Source organism: Haemaphysalis longicornis, unplaced genomic scaffold, assembly GCF_048455015.1.
Source record: "Haemaphysalis longicornis isolate Haplotype H1 unplaced genomic scaffold, Haemaphysalis longicornis Haplotype H1 scaffold_12, whole genome shotgun sequence".
Taxonomy (NCBI): domain Eukaryota; kingdom Metazoa; phylum Arthropoda; class Arachnida; order Ixodida; family Ixodidae; genus Haemaphysalis; species Haemaphysalis longicornis.
The window spans coordinates 41084095-41101314 of NW_027526225.1; the positions used below are offsets into that span (position 1 = coordinate 41084095).

General features: G+C 46.0%; 1 protein-coding gene across 1 annotated transcript in view; it reads left to right on the forward strand.

The window, feature by feature from the left end:
- Positions 1 to 17220, forward strand: part of LOC144161569 (glucoside xylosyltransferase 2-like) — a 196595-nt gene that overhangs the window by 26329 nt on the left and 153046 nt on the right. Inside the window, exon 2 of the mRNA XM_077692219.1 lies at positions 12351 to 12498. Within this exon, the coding sequence (XP_077548345.1) occupies positions 12351 to 12498 (148 nt within the window). The remainder of the gene's footprint in view (positions 1 to 12350; positions 12499 to 17220) is intronic.

Here is a 17220-nt window from a genome sequence, read left to right on the forward strand (position 1 = left end):
TTTACCTTTGCCTGTGAGTATATAAGACTATTGCGCAATATCAATTTTACTTTGGTAGGTGGCTGAATCGAGTCACAGACAGACAGACGGAAAGACAAACAGACAGACAGACAGACACACAGACAGACCAATATTTCTGGGGTTAGGCAGCCCAAGAATGACTATCGTCTTTAAAAAGAACGAGCCCGGGCCCAAGCCCGAGCCGGTCCGCGAGCGCGGAGGTGGTTGTAACCAGAGCGGACTGACAGATCCGCGGCCTTTACGTCCAATGCGTTTGTAATACCCGCAAATGTATGATGCCAGCTAATCAACGCAGCTGGTGCTGGAATCGGCGGGCTTCCTCTTCTGTATCCGCTGATGTGAGGAAAACAAAAAAAAACAAAAAAAAAAACAATAAACACCGCGAATGCCGTGCGCGTGCAGGCCTCAAACGCCCGCGTATTCCACTTGGCGAGTAGGGCGGAGAGAGAGAGAAAAAACTTTATTTTTCTTTCTATTATCGCAGAGGTTGGTGTGGCATCCGTCAGCCGCCTCCGTCCATGCAGCTGCTTGTAGCACTTCAGATGAACGCCACCAGGTCCCATTGATCTTGGTGATTGCAGGCGGTAGCCCGCCACTCCTTAGTGTGATGTGTTCTGAGTGCTGAGGTGTTAATGCATTCTCACAATATATGTTCTTTGTTAAGTATGGCGTTGCAGTTGCTGAACTGGGGGGAGCGCTGGTGGTCCCATGCCTTAGGCGGTGTAACCATGCCGGTGTTTGTAGTGTGTTTGTTTCTGCTTGTCTGAGTAGTGTTCTTCTCTGTCAAACAAAGGATGGGGGGTGGATACTCCATCCTGTCGTTGAGGTACTGTCTCATTTTAATGCGAAGTTGGGGGGGAAATTTCAGGATACATACATGGTCAGCGGGAGCTCGGATAAGCGTTTCACGGGCGAGTTGATTGGCTCGTTCGTTCCCAGCTAATCCCATGTGCCCAGGTACCCAGTTAATTCTGGCCTGTCCTTTTACTGTGGCGAAAAGTTGCACTGCAGATTGAAAGGTGATTCCACTTGCAAGCGAGTGAGATGCCTTCTTCGAATCCGCGTAGATGTTTGTAAGCGTGGTGCGGGTCCTCGTTCGGCCTATTGGGAGTGCTATGGCTAGCATTTCAGCTTCTTCAGGAGTGGTACAGCTGGTGTGTATCGAGCATTCGTCCTCTTTTATGTTCGTTTGGCTATTGCACACATAGTTCCTTTCTTGGTTGCATCCGTGAATGTGTTTTTGGTGGGGATCTCTCACAACCTCCTTTGAATAAAATGCCGCTCCAATTTGTCGTCGTGATGAATTCCTTTCTTTGTCCATGTGTCGTGGGATGGGTGCCACCTGTATGTGCTTGAGGATGTCTTGCTTGATGAGGCTTGTAGCGGCCTGGGTAGGGCTTGGTTTGTATCCGAGTTTTGTGAGTATAGCTTGTGCCGAGGGAGTGCTGTTTAGCCGCATTACTTGGTTGTGACGGTGTGTGGTTATAATTTATTCGGTGGTATGCAGATTCCGTGTGTTCAGAAGCTTTTTTGTGCTGGCGCTGAAGGGGAACCTAAGGCAAGTTTTGTTGCTTTCCTGATTAGTGTGTCCAGCCAATTTTCTAATGTTTGGTGAGCTTTATGCAAAGGGCTTGATATCTGATGCGGGCGGTGATGACGCCGTCCCTGAGGCGGATTAAGTCTTCTTCCTTGAGCCCTTTATTTTTTTTTGACACTCTTCTCATCGTGTGTAATGTCTGCTCACACTGCTGTATGATTCGGCTCACAGCTCTGTGTCCTCCGCCGTCACTTTGTATGTGGAGGCTCAGGATGTTTATGGAGAGCTTAGGGTATATATATGTCGTGGTTTTCGTGGCTTTGGTGTATGGTGGGGGGCTTCCATCGAGGATTGTGCACAAGTAAGAGTTCCGTTTTCTCTGTGGAGCATTCTAATATTATGTTGTGGGCTGCTATTCCTACTGCATTCATAGCCTATTCCAGGGTGTCTTGGATGTGACCTGGACTTCCCTTATTGATCCAAAGTGTTATATCATCTGCGTAAAGTGAGAAGTTCATGTCCGAAACCTTGCATATTCTCTGTGGACCTTCACCATGGGAAGAATAAATAGTGTTGGTGAAATTACAGACCCCTGGGGTATGCCTTTTTGTGGGTGAGAGAAGGGAGCAGTGAGCTGGTCACCAATGCCGATGGTGAGTTGCGTGTCTTGTAGGAAGTTTCTTACATAGTTGCACATTCTGCTTCTACAATTAGTGTTTCCGAGTTCTTCGAGAATAGCGCCGTGGTCTATGGGGTCCAAGGCCTTCATCAGGTCAATGGCCAGGATTGCTTTCAGTGGTGCTAGAGGTGCTTCTTTGTGTATATCTTCGTAAATGTGATGTAAAGCATCTTGGGTGGAGAGGTTGCTCCTGAAGCCTACCATGTTAGGAGGTAGCATCCATTGATCTCCAAGATGCTGTTGGAGTCTATTTAAGGCCATCCTTTCCATTACCTTGCATACATTGGATGTCAGCATGATTGGTCTTAGGTTGCTGAGTTTAAGGGGTTTTCCTAGTTTGGGAATGAGTATCATGTGCCCCAACATCTATTTTGTGTAAAGAGGGTTTCCTCTCCATTAGTAGTTGATTTCTGTGAGCAGAAATTCTAGATCACTTTCTGCCTGGTTTATTAGGTGGGCTGTAGTTATCTGGTCAGGGCCTGGTGCCATGTGTCCTGTGCACTTCTTCATTGCTATTTTAAGTTCAGCCATGGTGAAGTCCTTATCAAGATCTTCGTTGTTGGTACAAGAGTAGTTCCAGTAGTTAGGTTGGGTCGCGGAGGGGATAAAATGTTTTTGTAAGTATTTCAGCATTTTTTGCGGATTTTCGTGCTCATCAATTAGTGTATGAATTTTGTTTCCACCCATGGTCTTGATGGCCTCTGTATCGATTATGGCTTTTAAGATACGGCATGTCTTACTTGTTCTGAGGGTTCCCTGAAGTTGTTCCCTCGCCATCTTCCATTGTTCTCTTCTGAGTTTATCTGAGTACGTCGGGATATTTTGGTTTAGCTTGGCTATGCTTGCTCTGAGCTTGCGATTTGTTTTGCATTTTTTTTCAGCGCTTGATAAGCGCATTTCTTGCCTCCCAGAAATGGGCTAGGTGCCTGTCCACGCAAGGTCCTCCTTCTTGGTTTGAGTAGGTCTTGGTATGCTTCCTTTTTGTGTTGATATCTTTCGTCGAAGCGTCCAGATCAGGGGGGCTTTGCCCTTCTCTTTCTTTTCTATACATGTCCCATTCGGTGATTTGCTTTTTTTTCATTTGAGTCTTCTTGGTTTGGTGTTTATAGAAAGGGCGATAATTGCGTGATCGCTTCCCATGTATTCTTGGGTATGGGTCAAACTGATGTGTCCTTGATGTGGCCATAGTAAGGCCTGGGTTCGTGTTCTTTTCTACTGAGTTTCCCAATCTAGTAAATTCCGGAGTGTCATTGTGGATTGTGTATCCTGCTTCCTGTAGTGCATGTAGGAGTTTGCGTCCCTCCTTGCTGTCTTTCCGCACCCCCAGGCTTGGTGTGGGGCGTTGAAGTCCCCAGCTAGTATGTTTTTGTATGCACTTCGCGTGGTCTTGGGTCTTAATATTTCCTGAAGTTCATGTAGGTTGTCTTTTGGCGGGTTGTACATACTTGTGATGTGCAGCGGTCTTTCGGTAGTTTGGATTGATATAGTGATGCTGTTTTCTGTGTCCTGTTCTAGGTTGGCGGGAAGTTCCTTGAGAATGAGGAGTACAAATTGCTCTATGGTTTGGAAGGTAGAGTAACCTGCTAGGGTTGGATGCTTTCCTGTTTCCTGTAGAAAAAGTATGTCTGGTTTCCTAGGTAAATTTTGGATCCACTGATGTAGGGCGTTTCTTTTGTTTTTGAAACCCCTACAGTTCAACTGGAAGAGGCTTAGCTCTTTAACCATGATGTGGTTGATCTGCGAGGGTGGTTAGGTGGCCTGCTGTTTTGAGTAGGTGGTCGAAGCGCTGCTTGAAACGGTGGAGTAGTATGTCGGTGAGGTGTGCAAGCCATCTCTCAAGGAGGGCATCGAACGCTTTGTCCATAATACTGCTATTGTTTCTTCTAGTGTACTGAGGAGGGTGTCCACCTTTACCTCTACTTCTCGGAGCCTTTGAGAATGTATCTGGAGGTCAAAGTCGCTGTGAGCCGACGGTGGTATTACTCCACCATTTTATTTATTTATTTATTTATTTATTATACCTCAAAAACCCCAGGGCGGGGTGTTACATGAGGGGTGGGCATTTCATACAGGGTTTCTTCGATGTGCGTTTTGAAAAGTATGGGGCTGGAGTGGCGCACGACGTGGGGCGGAAGGTCATTCCAATCCTTCGCTGTCTGAACAAAGAATGACCGAAGGTGAGCAGTTGTACGGGCATGCGCAGGGTAAACTGGGATGTTGTGGTTCGTGCGGCAAGATATGCGATGCGCGGGCATGATAACAGATGCGTCTGACAGTGAGTGAAAAAATTTATGAAAAAGAGCTAATCTAGCGGCTTTGCGTCGAAGTTCAAGGTTGGGAAGATGGGCTTTGATCTTTAAGTTAGTAACGCTTGAGTGGCGCGAGTAATCGGAATATATAAACCTAGATGCTCTATTTTGGACAGATTCTAATGTTTTCGATAGAGTAGATTGGGGGGGATCCCAGACGGCGCAAGCGTATTCAAGTTTCGGACGGACTAGTGTTTGATATGCTAAAAGTTTAACAGAAGGGGGAGCAAGTCGTAAATTTCTTCTTAGGTATCCAAGGACTTTGTTTGCTTCGTTAGAAATGTTTATTATGTGGGAGGACCAAGTAAGATGTGGAGTAATGTTTACACCTAAATATTTGTAGGAATTCACGGGGGATATTTCGCAACCAGAAAAAATGTATGAAGGAGCCGGGTGGGATTTCCTGCGATGAAAAGAAATTACGGATGTTTTCCTGATGTTCAGAGTCATGAGCCAATTTTTGCACCAGGTTTCAATAGTTATTAGGTCATTTTGAAGGATCTGAGAGTCACTAGGGCAGTTAATAGGGCGATAGATCACGCAATCGTCAGCGAATAGATGGATTTGGGAAGATATATTGCTAGGTAGGTCGTTAACATAAATTAAAAATAGAAGGGGACCGAGCACCGTACCCTGAGGTACACCTGAAAGGACGGGACGCATGGTAGATGATACCTGGTTGGAGTAAACGAACTGTTTCCGGTTTGACAAAAAAATTCGTATCCATTCTAGAACTTCGGGGTCGATGTTTAAGCGAGAAAGTTTTAAAAAAAGGCGTTTATGGGGTACTTTATCGAAAGCCTTTTCGAAATCTAGGAAAAGGGCATCTACAGGAATATTGTGATCGATACTTGAGCTGATGTCGTTAATAAAGAGCGCTAGTTGTGTGTCACAGGAGAGGCCTTTCTGAAATCCGTGCTGACTGGGATGAAAAAAGTTTACAGAGATGAGGAATTTGACTGTTTGAGAATAAATTATGTGTTCCATTATTTTACAGCACACGCATGTTAGTGATATGGGGCGGTAGTTTGAAGGTGAGGATGACGGACCTTTCTTGGGTATCGGGATGACCTTGCCAACCTTCCAGTCCCGTGGCACCACTCCAGATGACAGTGATTGCTGGAAGATGTGCGACAATATGACAGCAGAGAGATGTTTGGTATTTTTTAAAACTTTGGAATTTATACAGTCAATACCAGCTGATGACGTCACTTTTAAGGAATCAATGACTTGTGTGATGCCATTTGGTTCGAAAATGACACTGGGCATAGCAGGGTAATCATGGGACGGTACACTTGGAAATACATCGGGCACACATGGAAATACATCGTCAGGTTCATCGGTAAACACTGAGCAAAACGTAGAGTTTAGTGTTTCGGCGACCTTGAACTGTGGGATTGGAATGTTTTCTTGATCCAATAAGGAAATGGGTTTAGCATGAGTTGGGTTTATAGTGTTCCAAAACTTTTTGGTGTTTGTGCGTAGCATGTCTGGTAGGGTTGACGAGAAGAACGTCCGCTTAGCGTCAGAGATCATGGATGCGTAAAGTTTTTCAGTCTCACAATATTTTTCCCAAGCGTGATTGGACTTTGATTTTTTGGCTGACCGGAATTGTCTTTTCTTTTTGTTGCTAAGCCGTTTTAAAGTATTGTTGTACAATGGCGAAGTAGGCCGTTCTGTGATGGTAATTGTGGGGATGTACATGTTTACTAATTGCTGCATTTTGTTTTTGAAGAGCTCCCAGTTTTCGTCAACAGAACGTTTGGAAAAATCCACGAGGAACCAATCGTAAAAGGAAGCTAGATCATCATTCATACCTTGATAATCTGCTTTGTCGTATAGGGTTATCGTCTTTTTTACTTTTTTTGGATTGGGCAAGTTGCATTGAAAAGTGGCATTAATGACGGCATGATCACTCAGGCTGCTCGGACTAGAAACGGAAGAAACTTTATCTGGTTGGGTCGTTAGAAGTAAATCTAATAAGCTTGATGAATTAAAGGTCGTTCGTGTAGGAAAGCTAATCATTTGAGATAAGTTGAAAGTAAGGCAAGTGTCTATGAAGTCACTTTTATTGTTCTGTTTTGACCTCACTAATGCTAGGTCAGACCAAGTTATCGCGGGGAAGTTAAAATCACCAAGGAGGAGGATAGGGGCGTTATCCGAGGCTGATGTTAGTAGTTGTAGAGCATCATGAAGCTCGCCAACGAAAGAAGGATCGGAATCAGGGGGGCGGTAGCAGACGCCAATGATAACGGGTTGAACGGGAGCTTTGCAGTGAATAAAGACCACTTCAAGACTCGAAGGAATGTCGACAGCGCAGCATTGTAAACTGTGGTGAGCGGCGATTAACACTCCACCGCCCCGCTTGTTTTTTTAGGTGTTCCTTCATCATCTGGACTTCTGCGTTTCGGTCCCGGTGTAGAGCGATTTATTGCGACATTACCGTCAGTATCCATGTCACTTCGGATGTCTGGTGTAGTGACCGTAACTGGTGGTGAGTGGTAGGGAGGAAGGGAGCTTCTTTGTGCGAGTGTTTGTGGCAGGGGTATCAGTTGTTTTCGTCGGTCATGTGTTTGCGTCCTAACTGCATCTCTGTAGGACGTATTTGCTTGTTTGGCTGTGCGTATGTGTGGTGATTTAAGGAGTGGCTGGCTCACTTGGAGTTGACCGGCGTTTTCTGGCGATTGTTGTATGGTCAGGTCCTGGGATCGGAATGGTGCTCCAGGCAGCGATGAGCTTCGTTGCCGTGAGGAGCTTTTCGATCGTTATCGGTTGCCGTTATGGGTCTCATGTTCGGCGAAACGTGTGTGGCTACTTCCACGTTGTTGGGCTTCTTTTTGCTGGGGTTGTTGTTATTTTGCTCGGTGTTAAGCTTCCTACGCCGGAATATTCGTTTGTGGTGGGCTTGGTACGATAGTGCGCTTTCCGCAGTTGTCTTTTCTCGCAGGTTTTGTCATCCGCGCTGTGGTTGCCTCCGCAGTTAATGCATTGCGTCAGGCAGTCTTGGTGGTCTTCTTCTTGTACGCCTTTGCCGCATTTCGGGCAGAGTGGTCCGCTGGTTTTGGTACATATGTCAGCTCTGTGCCCGATTGCGAGAAATTTGCGGCAGAATTGCGCTCGGGGTCGGTGTGGACGGCAGCGGTGTTCGCCTCCGGAGTAGATCCCGTCACGGGGGATATAGGTGCCCATAAAGGTGATAATTGCTGTGCCAGTTTTGCCAATCATGCGTGCCGAGGTGATGGTGTAACCTGGGGCGGAGAGGTGCTTCAAGAAGTATTCTGAGTCCGTTCCTGGTGGGATGTTGTGAAATACTCCCTTGGAGGTGTCGTGCGTGGCCGAGATATAGATCGATACTCGGCCCGTTGCTGAGTTTGTGCTTATCGACGAAATACTTCCTATCTTTTCGGCTCTCGTCTTGTCTCGGCAGTTCAGGAAGGCGAGGTTTTTGCTCGGGTCGACACGTAGAATGAAGGTAGTTGCCTCTTTAGGTGAGAGTCTCGCGGTTTGGCATAGCTGGTGGTGTAGTTCACTTAGATTGGCGAACACAAGGTTGAGCCCCATCGGCGGGTCGTAAAATGAGCTTGATCGATTCTTTCGGACTCACCGGGCGCTGCGATATAGGATGCCTCCAGCCGTCTTCGTCCTGGTATAACTTGGGAGCCATGCTTGGGCGGTTGGCGCTGCGGCGCCGGCTTTTCGGTGTCGGTGGCTTGTGGAACACGTCCTAAGCCTAGTAGGCATAGCACGCACTCACACGCCGGTCGGGACAAGATCACTCGTATTGTCCATTTCGTTGAAGGTAGGGATCGAAAATTTGTTTAGAATGGTTCTTGTCGGTTCCGGTATGCGTTTCATTGGTCCGGTGAAGTCGCGGAGTGAAATCTGCTCGAAAAAGCGAAGAAACTTGTGGAGCCGTGGTGTCCTGCTGCTTTTAGCTGCGGCCGCCAGCAGCCCCCCTCGGGTGGAGAGGAATCGGCGGCGACTAGGCGACAGAAATAAAGGGAGAGGGAAGGATAGCGGCAGGAAGGAGGAAGTGAACGAAGAAAGAAAAAAAAAGAAAACTAGTGGTGTACGTAAGGGTAAGGGATCACATAAACTGGCGACCACCTGCTGACGCTCATCCAGCGGGGACGGCGTTCCTCGTCTGGCAACCATGGTGGCCTCCACAAAAAAATGGTGTGAAAATTTGTGAGCGTGCCAGCCGAAGTGCTACCGTTTCCTATTGGTAGTCTCCCGATTTCGTTTCTTTTAAGACGGGCAGCCGTCAACACACAGAGCCATCTTTATTGCTGATGTGGGTGACTATCAGCCATGCCTTTCCTCCAGATGTCTGTTTGAGTCCTGTTGTCAAGCCAGGCAGAGAAGCGTCCTGAAGTGATTTCACTATTTCGTACCACCTAGCCTTCGTGGTGGTGTAGCCGGCATATAGCCAAGTTTCATCAAAGAAGAGCACCTTGCGGTGCCGCTGCCTCTACTCGGCGATCTGACGAAGGTGCTTCTGCCGCAACGTCGGCACGTTTTGACGCTCGATTATCATCGCGTTTTGTTCGCAATTCTTCAAAACGAAGCTGGTGTTGTGAAGGAGTCAACGAGTGGTACGTTTTTGAAGGCTGGGAAGGTGCTCACTCCTCAATTTTTCTGTGATATTGTGTGCATTAGGGGGCTCGTTCCGCTGGAACAGATTCTGCACTGTGTTTTTCAGCGCACACAAATTCAAACCATCACATTCGCCACCGGGCCTTTTCTGCGAAGGAGCTGTCAGCTTCTGGCCTGTAGGTTTTGCTTTGGATTTCATGTCTAAAATATTCCAGAAACTGACGCCGGTGTACTCAGTTGTCATGTGGCAAGCTTTTGTTTCCCCAATGTGAGGGTACACGTCTCACTGCTTCATGTAGACATTTAAAACTATGCTGACTGTAACAATAAAAAACAATGCCGTAGCAGTTCTTCCTGTACAAATGCTTGGGCGTTGGTCGGCTCAGCGTGCAGTGCAGATCTTCTGGAGCAGTGCTGCTCTCCGTCGTTTTGTACGTCATTGGGGATCTATCATTGCAAGGTATCTTATATCACCATCATCGTATCTTATTTCCTCAAAGACCCCACCTGGAGGTATTACACAAGGGGTGGAAGTACGTGGTATCAAGAACATTTGCCGTGTAAGGGGTTGGTACAAAGAATACAAAAAACTTTTGCTACACTGAGGCGCATACAAGGTATAAAACATTGCTACGTAGGGGTGGATATAGTGGGTATAAGTACATTGCCATAAGGCCTCATTGACCGAGATGACCGGTTACATTTTTAATGAAAGTTGATAAGCAAGTGATTGTGACAACGTGGTTTAGGAGGTCGTATCAGTCCTTCAGAGTACGGGGAAACAACGACGCGGAGAACGTAGCAGTTCTAGCGTGGTATCGGGAAACTTGGAGGGGGTGGCTGGTGCAGTAAGAAATGCACATCCGGGGATGACGTATGGTAAATGGCTGACGGGCGAATGAAAGAGCTTGTGAAACAGGGAAAGAGTGGCTGTGCGGCGTAGAAGGGAAAGTGGCTGGCGTTTAAAGACGAAACACTAATATCTCAGGATATGACGAATGTATGAATCGAGCTGAGAGATTTTGAACTGATTCAAGGTAATTGATTAGGTAATTTTGAGGCGGACTCCATATAGCTAAGGGGTATTCCAGTGTTGGCAGGTGAGGGATTTGTATGCGAGCAGATTTAGGTGTTGAGGTGGGCAACGCTGATGACGCTTCAAGAATCCCAATATTTTGTTTGCAAATGACATGTTTGTTTGCAAAATGAGAGTGTGAAACCTAGATATTTGAAACACTGCAATATTTATAGAATGGCGTTAGTGATTTGGTGTGAGAATAGGAAGGGGGTTTTGCGGCAAGTGAACGAGACAAGTTTACACTTGTTGGGGTTAAGTTTGAGACGCCAATTGTCACACCATTCTTGAATGTTATTCAGATCCCGTTAATGGAACGGTTGATCGGAAGCAATAGTTATTGTATGATAAATCACGCAAACGTTGGTGAACACGCGGATTTTGCAATACCCAGTCAGGTGTAGGTCATTTATGTAGATCAGAAAGAGCAGGGGGCCAAGGACGTACCTTTGCGGTACTCCTCACATTCCTCGAGAGGTTCAGAGGATTCGTTATTTATGTGCACGAACTGTGAACGATTAGCTAACAAAGATTTATTCCATGTTAACACTATGGGGTCGACATTTAGCCCGGATAACTTTTGTATTATTTTGTTGTGTGGAACTGTATAAAATGCTTTTGCGTAGTCAAGAAAAATTGGGTCAGTGTGAAAGTTTATGTTAAGATTTGTATGTATGTCGTGAAGCAAGAGTGCTAATTGGGTTTCGCAGGAGAAGCCCTTGCGGAAGCCATGCTGAAAGGGGTGAAAGAAACTATTGGAATCAAGGAAGTTGATAACATGAGAATATATGACGTGTTCATGATTTTGCATGGGATGCTTGTTAATGAAATGGGACAATAACTAAGTGGGGCGTTACTGTTACCTTTGCGCTGCTGAGCACGAGGTCGCGGGTTCGATTCCCGGCCGCGGCGGTCGCTTTTCTGATGGAGGCGAAAAGCAAAAACGCCCGTGTGTACGAGATTTCGGCGCACGTTAAAGATCCCCAGGTGGTCAAAATTAATCCGGAGCCCTCCACTACGGCGCGCCTCATCGCCTGCGTTGCGTCGGCGCGTTAAACCCTACAATCAATCAAATCAACGTTACTGTTACCTGCTTTGTAGACTGGGACGACCTTGCAAATTTTAGAATCACCGAAAGGCCGCAGGTGGTGCGTGACTGTGACGACATGAGGTGCAAGTATGGTACAATTGTATTGGTGATGTTCCTTAACAGTTTCGAATAATTTCGTCATTGCCACATGACGAGGAACTTTTAATGTTTTTCATTAGAGAAGAAATGCCGTCTGTGAAAATTGCTAGCGCAGGCATGCTGGAAGCTATCGGAGTGATTGTAGAAACGGAACGCATACTGGGCTCTCTGGTGAACACCGACGAAAATACAATGTTAAAAATTTTAGCACACTCGGCATACGTGGTCACTTCACCTGATTCGTTAGTCAGGCTGATAATGCGGGATGGTTTTGGATTGACGATCTGACAAAATGTTTTTACGTCATCACTCATCATTTTTGGTAGGTGCTTGGCGTTGCGCATTGCTCTAAGATTGTCATTTTCCGCGGAGTGGTATTTATCCCATGCGCAGGGCGTTTCTTTAGATTTTGCCTGGCAGAAAAGGCATTTTTTCTTGTTGCTTAGTGGGTTTAATATTTAGGTATACCAGGGCTTTTGCTGCGTGGCACGAAGTGTGGTCTTCGGAATGAACCTATTTTGCAGTTCACTAATATTTTGTTTAAAAACTATCCAATTTTCACTAACGGATCCGTTACAGAAGTTGGCTTAAAAATCTGGGAAGAAGCTAGTGAGATGGTTGTTATTTCTTTAAAGTTACCTTTATCATATGAACAAATTGCTTTGTTTAGCATTTCACGTCATTCCGGGGAAAATCAGAAATCTGCATGGATAAATTTCTGTATGGTAATTTCTTCGAGGTATGTAATCGATGATTACCTAGATAGATGGGTGGTTAGAATGACATCAAGGATGTTTGCGTAATTGGTGGCAACACCTGTTGGCTCCAATACCAGTGGTGATAAGTTAAATTTGAAACAAGCATCTTTAAATTCTCTCAACACTTCTTGGTTTCCTTAGAAGTGTCAAGAATGGCAACTTTTGTGGCCTGACTGTTTTGTGCAGGCACATTGTCAAGCTGGTGGTTGTCACGTGCGGGCAGTCACTCAACGTGACGCTCGTCAACCTTAAGTCGGCAGTTGTCTTCACATCAGTTGCTCTGGAACTGCTGCTCTTTGCCGATGATGCCAACATGAAACCTCTGCGAAAGGCGGTTGGTTTTATTTCTTGTATTTCATTTGTTGCTTCGTTTTTTTGAAGCACCCTACATTGTTACATGGTTATTTAATCGAACATTCGCTTTTTTGCCCGTGCAGTACACAGGCGAAAACCGTGGAAAAAAGCTGGTAAAGCAGCTTGTCTCACCCATTAGACACGTTTACCAGTAACAGTGAGTGGCAACTTGTGAGTTGGTACAGACAGCTGCAAAGAAATAAAAAATATCTACAAAACGTGCCCTCAGTATCAGCACCTGCAGCGTGTGTGAGTGGGGAAGCAAAAATAAAATAAGGTGTAGATACAAAGCTACTATGCAAAGCTTAGCACCAGGTGACAAGGCAAAGGTCAAATAGAGGGAGCGCAGACGAATCGATCCATCCTTAACAGCATTTCCGGTAACTTATACAAATGGCACAGACCGTAGTGAAAAAGATGACAAAAAGGTAGTGTCAGCATGCAGTGTAGACCAGAGACTGTAGCCCTTATAGCTTTCAGCAAGTTTGAATTACTGTCAGTGAAGAAGAAAAAAAAGATAGTAATCCAGAGCTTACTTGACAATAAAAAGTTGCCAAGACGGGGCAGTGGTAATCGAATTGATCGTAAAAGTATGTTCGGTATATTTACAAGAGCAAGACATAGCAAGTACAGTAGACTTTACTACCTGACAATTCAACAACCGTATATTCCAATCACAGTGCACAAAAACAAGCAAGAGAACACAGTTAAAGAGCCATCCGCAGTTTTTTAGGGAGATATGTTGCGCGTTGACATTCTGGGCATGTAATGCATAAGATGGGCTAACTTACAGCTCTTTGACCCACAATCAAAAATAAAGTTAATGCAACAGAATAGAGTGTGCCAAACCTCTGGTGTTATGCATTCGTACAGGTGGGCATTGTGACGAAGTTGTGAAAGTTTAAGCATGTTCTAGCGCTTTCGGAGATCTCTTTTGTGGCCTTCAGTGAACCTTATGTCGAAAAGTTGATAAATTCGTGTTGGGCGGTTTATGTGCAACGAATTGAAATTATGCGCTAGAAAGTCAAGGTTGTGTGTCTATGGATTGTTGAGCAGTTTTCTTCTAGAACATCGGTTAAGTTTTTGTTTCTATTTGAGGTAGTAGCCCCAAAAGAAGATACCTTGAGTGTCAAGGTTATTGTGAGTGGCAGTGGCGCCACCACGGTCCCCAACTCTGCAGGGGTTCCTACGCCTGCGTTTCAATTCGGTGCCTTGCAATATCACGGACCTTCGCACATGTGGGTTGCACCTAGCCGCGCCCCGGCCGTACGTGGCTTTGCCGGGGCCAAGGGAAAAGGCATTCTGGTGGCTGGCCAAAGTTGGGGTTGTTTTGTACCTTCACAGCCCCCTTATAGCGCAGGATGCCATTTTGGATCCTGCTTCCCACAGACTCAGGTATGACCCAGGTATGACCCAGGTATGACCCAGGTATGACCCAGTGTCCCAGTTCAGGTATGACCCAGTATGACCCAGTTGGGGGAATCAGCCACTCACTTTTTCCTGTTTTCCTGTCGACTCTTTCACCTGCCTATCTCATTTTCTGCCCATGTCCTGTCATCTCTTCTTTTCCTCAATTCTACAATTTTTCCAGGTGGCGAGTAATAACCCTAGGTGAGGAATCAGGGTTGAAAACTTAAACGGTATGTGGCTAAGCATGACACAGCAAGGACAGGGCATGACACGGTTAGGAAACGGCAAAGTATGACATCTTCACCCCAGGTGATAGAATAAAACTAGCGGAGCTTTCGAGGTTAATCAATAAGCGTAAGACAGATTACATAAGGAAGTATAATAAGGAGAGGATCGAATATGCTGTAAAGAACGGAGACAGACAAAAAAGCAGATTAGCGGCGTCTAGGCGCGGGGAGAAATCAGTTGTGTGCACTGAAGACAAGCAAGGTGATGAAATAACATATAGGGACAATATAGTGATAGTAGTCGAGGAGTTCTATAGAGATCTGTACAGTAGCCGCGACATTCAGGATAATGCCGAAAGAGAAAGTAATTCAGATCAGTTTCCCATCCTGCCAGTAACAATAGAAGAAGTAAGAAAGGCTTTGAAAGAAATGAAAGCGGGCAAAGCACCTAATGAAGATCAGATAACAGGAGACCTCTTGATGGGTGGCGGGCCAATTGTACTAGTAAAACACACAAACCTGTACACGCAATGCTTAATGACCGCGAGTGTACCGCAAACTTTGAAGAACGCGAACACCATCCTAATCCATAAGAAAGGTGACATGAAGTACTTGAAAAATTACAGGCTGTGCAGCTTTCTGTCAGTCGCGTACAAGATACTTACCAAGGTAATCGCTAACGGAATTTCCGCAACCTTAGATTTCATTCAACCTAAAGAACAAGCCGGGTTCCGTAAAGGCTATTCAACAATGGACCATATTGACATGATCAATCAGGTGATAGCGAAGTGCGCTGAGTATACTGAACGCCTATATATAGCCTTCATAGATAATGAGAAAGCATTTGACTCGGTCGAAAACTTAGCAGTTCTTCAGGCATTACGGAACCAGGGTGTAGATTAGCATTATGTAAGAATACTAGAGGATATCTACAATGGGTCCACGGCAACCATCATCGTCCTTAGGGAGAGAAGTAAAAGTCCTATATGGAAGGGCGTCAGACAAGGAGACACAATCTCTCCAATGTTATTCACAGCATGCTTACAAGAAGAATTCAGAACATTGGATTAGGAACAGTTTGGAGTGAGGGTTAATAGAGAATACTTCAGTAACCTCAGATTTGTGAATGACGTTGCATTGCTAAGTAACCCGGGAGACCAATTTCAAAGCATGCTTACCGCACTGGACAAACAGGGTAGAACCGTGGGCCTGAAAATAAATATGCGGAAAACTAAAGTAATGATCAATAACCTCGGGACAGCACCGCAGTTTGAGATGGGAGGAGAGGTAGTGGAAGGGGTAAGCGAATATATCTACTAAGGCCAAGTTGCTACCCCAGATCACAACCATGAGGCAGAAAGAATTCTAAGAATAAGAAGGGGGTGGAGTGCATTCGGAAGGCCTTCTGAGATATAGATGGCAGCCTACCATAGTCAGCGAGGAAAAATGTTTATGACAGCTGCATCTAACCTGTACTCACGTACGGGGCAGAAAGTTTGGAGGCTCACTAAGAAAGTTCAACTTAAATTGAGGACGAGTCAGCGAGCAAGGAAATGGAAGATGATAGGTGCAACATTACGGGAAAAGAAGAAAGCGGAGCGGGTCACGGAAAAAAACCCGGGCTAGGGACGTATTAGTAGACATTAAGAAGAAGAAATGAACGTCGGCAGGGCATGTAATGCGAAGGCAAGATAACCGTTGGTCATTAAGGGTAACAAAGTGGATCCGTAGAGAAGGCAAGCGTGGCAGGGGGCGCAGAAAGTTAGAAGGGCAGATCAGATCAAGTATTTTGCAGGGATAAATTGGTTGCGGTTTGCACAGGCCCGGGTAATTGGAGATTAATTGGAGAGGCCTTTGCCCTGCCGTGGGCGTCGATAGTTTGGTGGTGATGATATGGCTAAGGTGCGTCTAGAGCGTTGTCTTGTTTGGCTCGGTTTCAGCAACCTGTACTTGCTGAAAATTGATCGAATCGCAGTAGCGAACTAAACAGCAGGTCCAGAGACTCGAAAGCCTTATAGCAGAAAGGGTTCTTGGATTTCAGTGATAGAGTGGCCAAAATCAGCTTGCATTTTTCAGCTTCTGCCTCAGGGTACCTGCACTGGTCGATGAGCTCCAATTTCCAGACACCGAAGTCTGTGCACGACTCTCCAGAATGCTGGCTCGCACTGTACATCTTCTGCGTTGTCTCAACTTCATCATCAAGGTTGTATCACCTGAGAAAAGCGGCCCTAGGTGGATCCCATGTTATTATGTCCGCTGTCTTCAGGTGGTGGCCCATCCACCTAAAGTTTTTTGGTGGTAACTTCGAAACAATCACGGGGATGGCTACGTTGGTGGCAACTTTGAAGGCCTAAAATGAAACCTTTGTTTTTCAGAGCCACGCCGCAATGTTCTTTCCAGGCAGTGGAAGTGAGGAAGCTGTGAACGGAAGTCAGAGGAACTTGTCCTTGTAGCTTCTGATTTGACTGAAGTTCCTGGCTGTGGTGACTTTTTGTTCTTTTTGGGTTTCACCTCCCAGGTAGCACAGAAAACGTGGCCACCCTTTGGCTTATCTTTGGCCGATGCTTGGCCTGTTTGGCCATTGGAAAAGTTTGGGCTGCCAGAGAACTTAGGTTCTTCGGCATGCATTTGGTCGCGGAATACTTGTTGTTTGTTTGGCCAGCCGAGGTCCGAAGACGAACGACAAATATCTGGCCGTGGAATACTTGTTGTTTGTTTGGCCAGCCGAGGTCCGAAGACGAACGACAAAAATCTGGCCGCGGAATACTTGCTGTTTGTTTGGCCAGCCGAGGTCCGAAGACGAACGACACAAATCTGGCCGCGGAATACTTGTTGTTTGTTTGGCCAGCCGAGGTCCGAAGACGAACGACACAAATCTGGCCGCGGATTGCTTGTTGTTTGTTTGGCCAGCCGAGGTCCGAAGACGAACGACACAAATCTGGCCGCGGAATACTTGTTGTTTGTTTGGCCAGCCGAGGTCCGAAGACGAACGACACAAATCTGGCCGCGGATTGCTTGTTGTTTGTTTGGCCAGCCGAGGTCCGAAGACGAACGACAGAAATCTG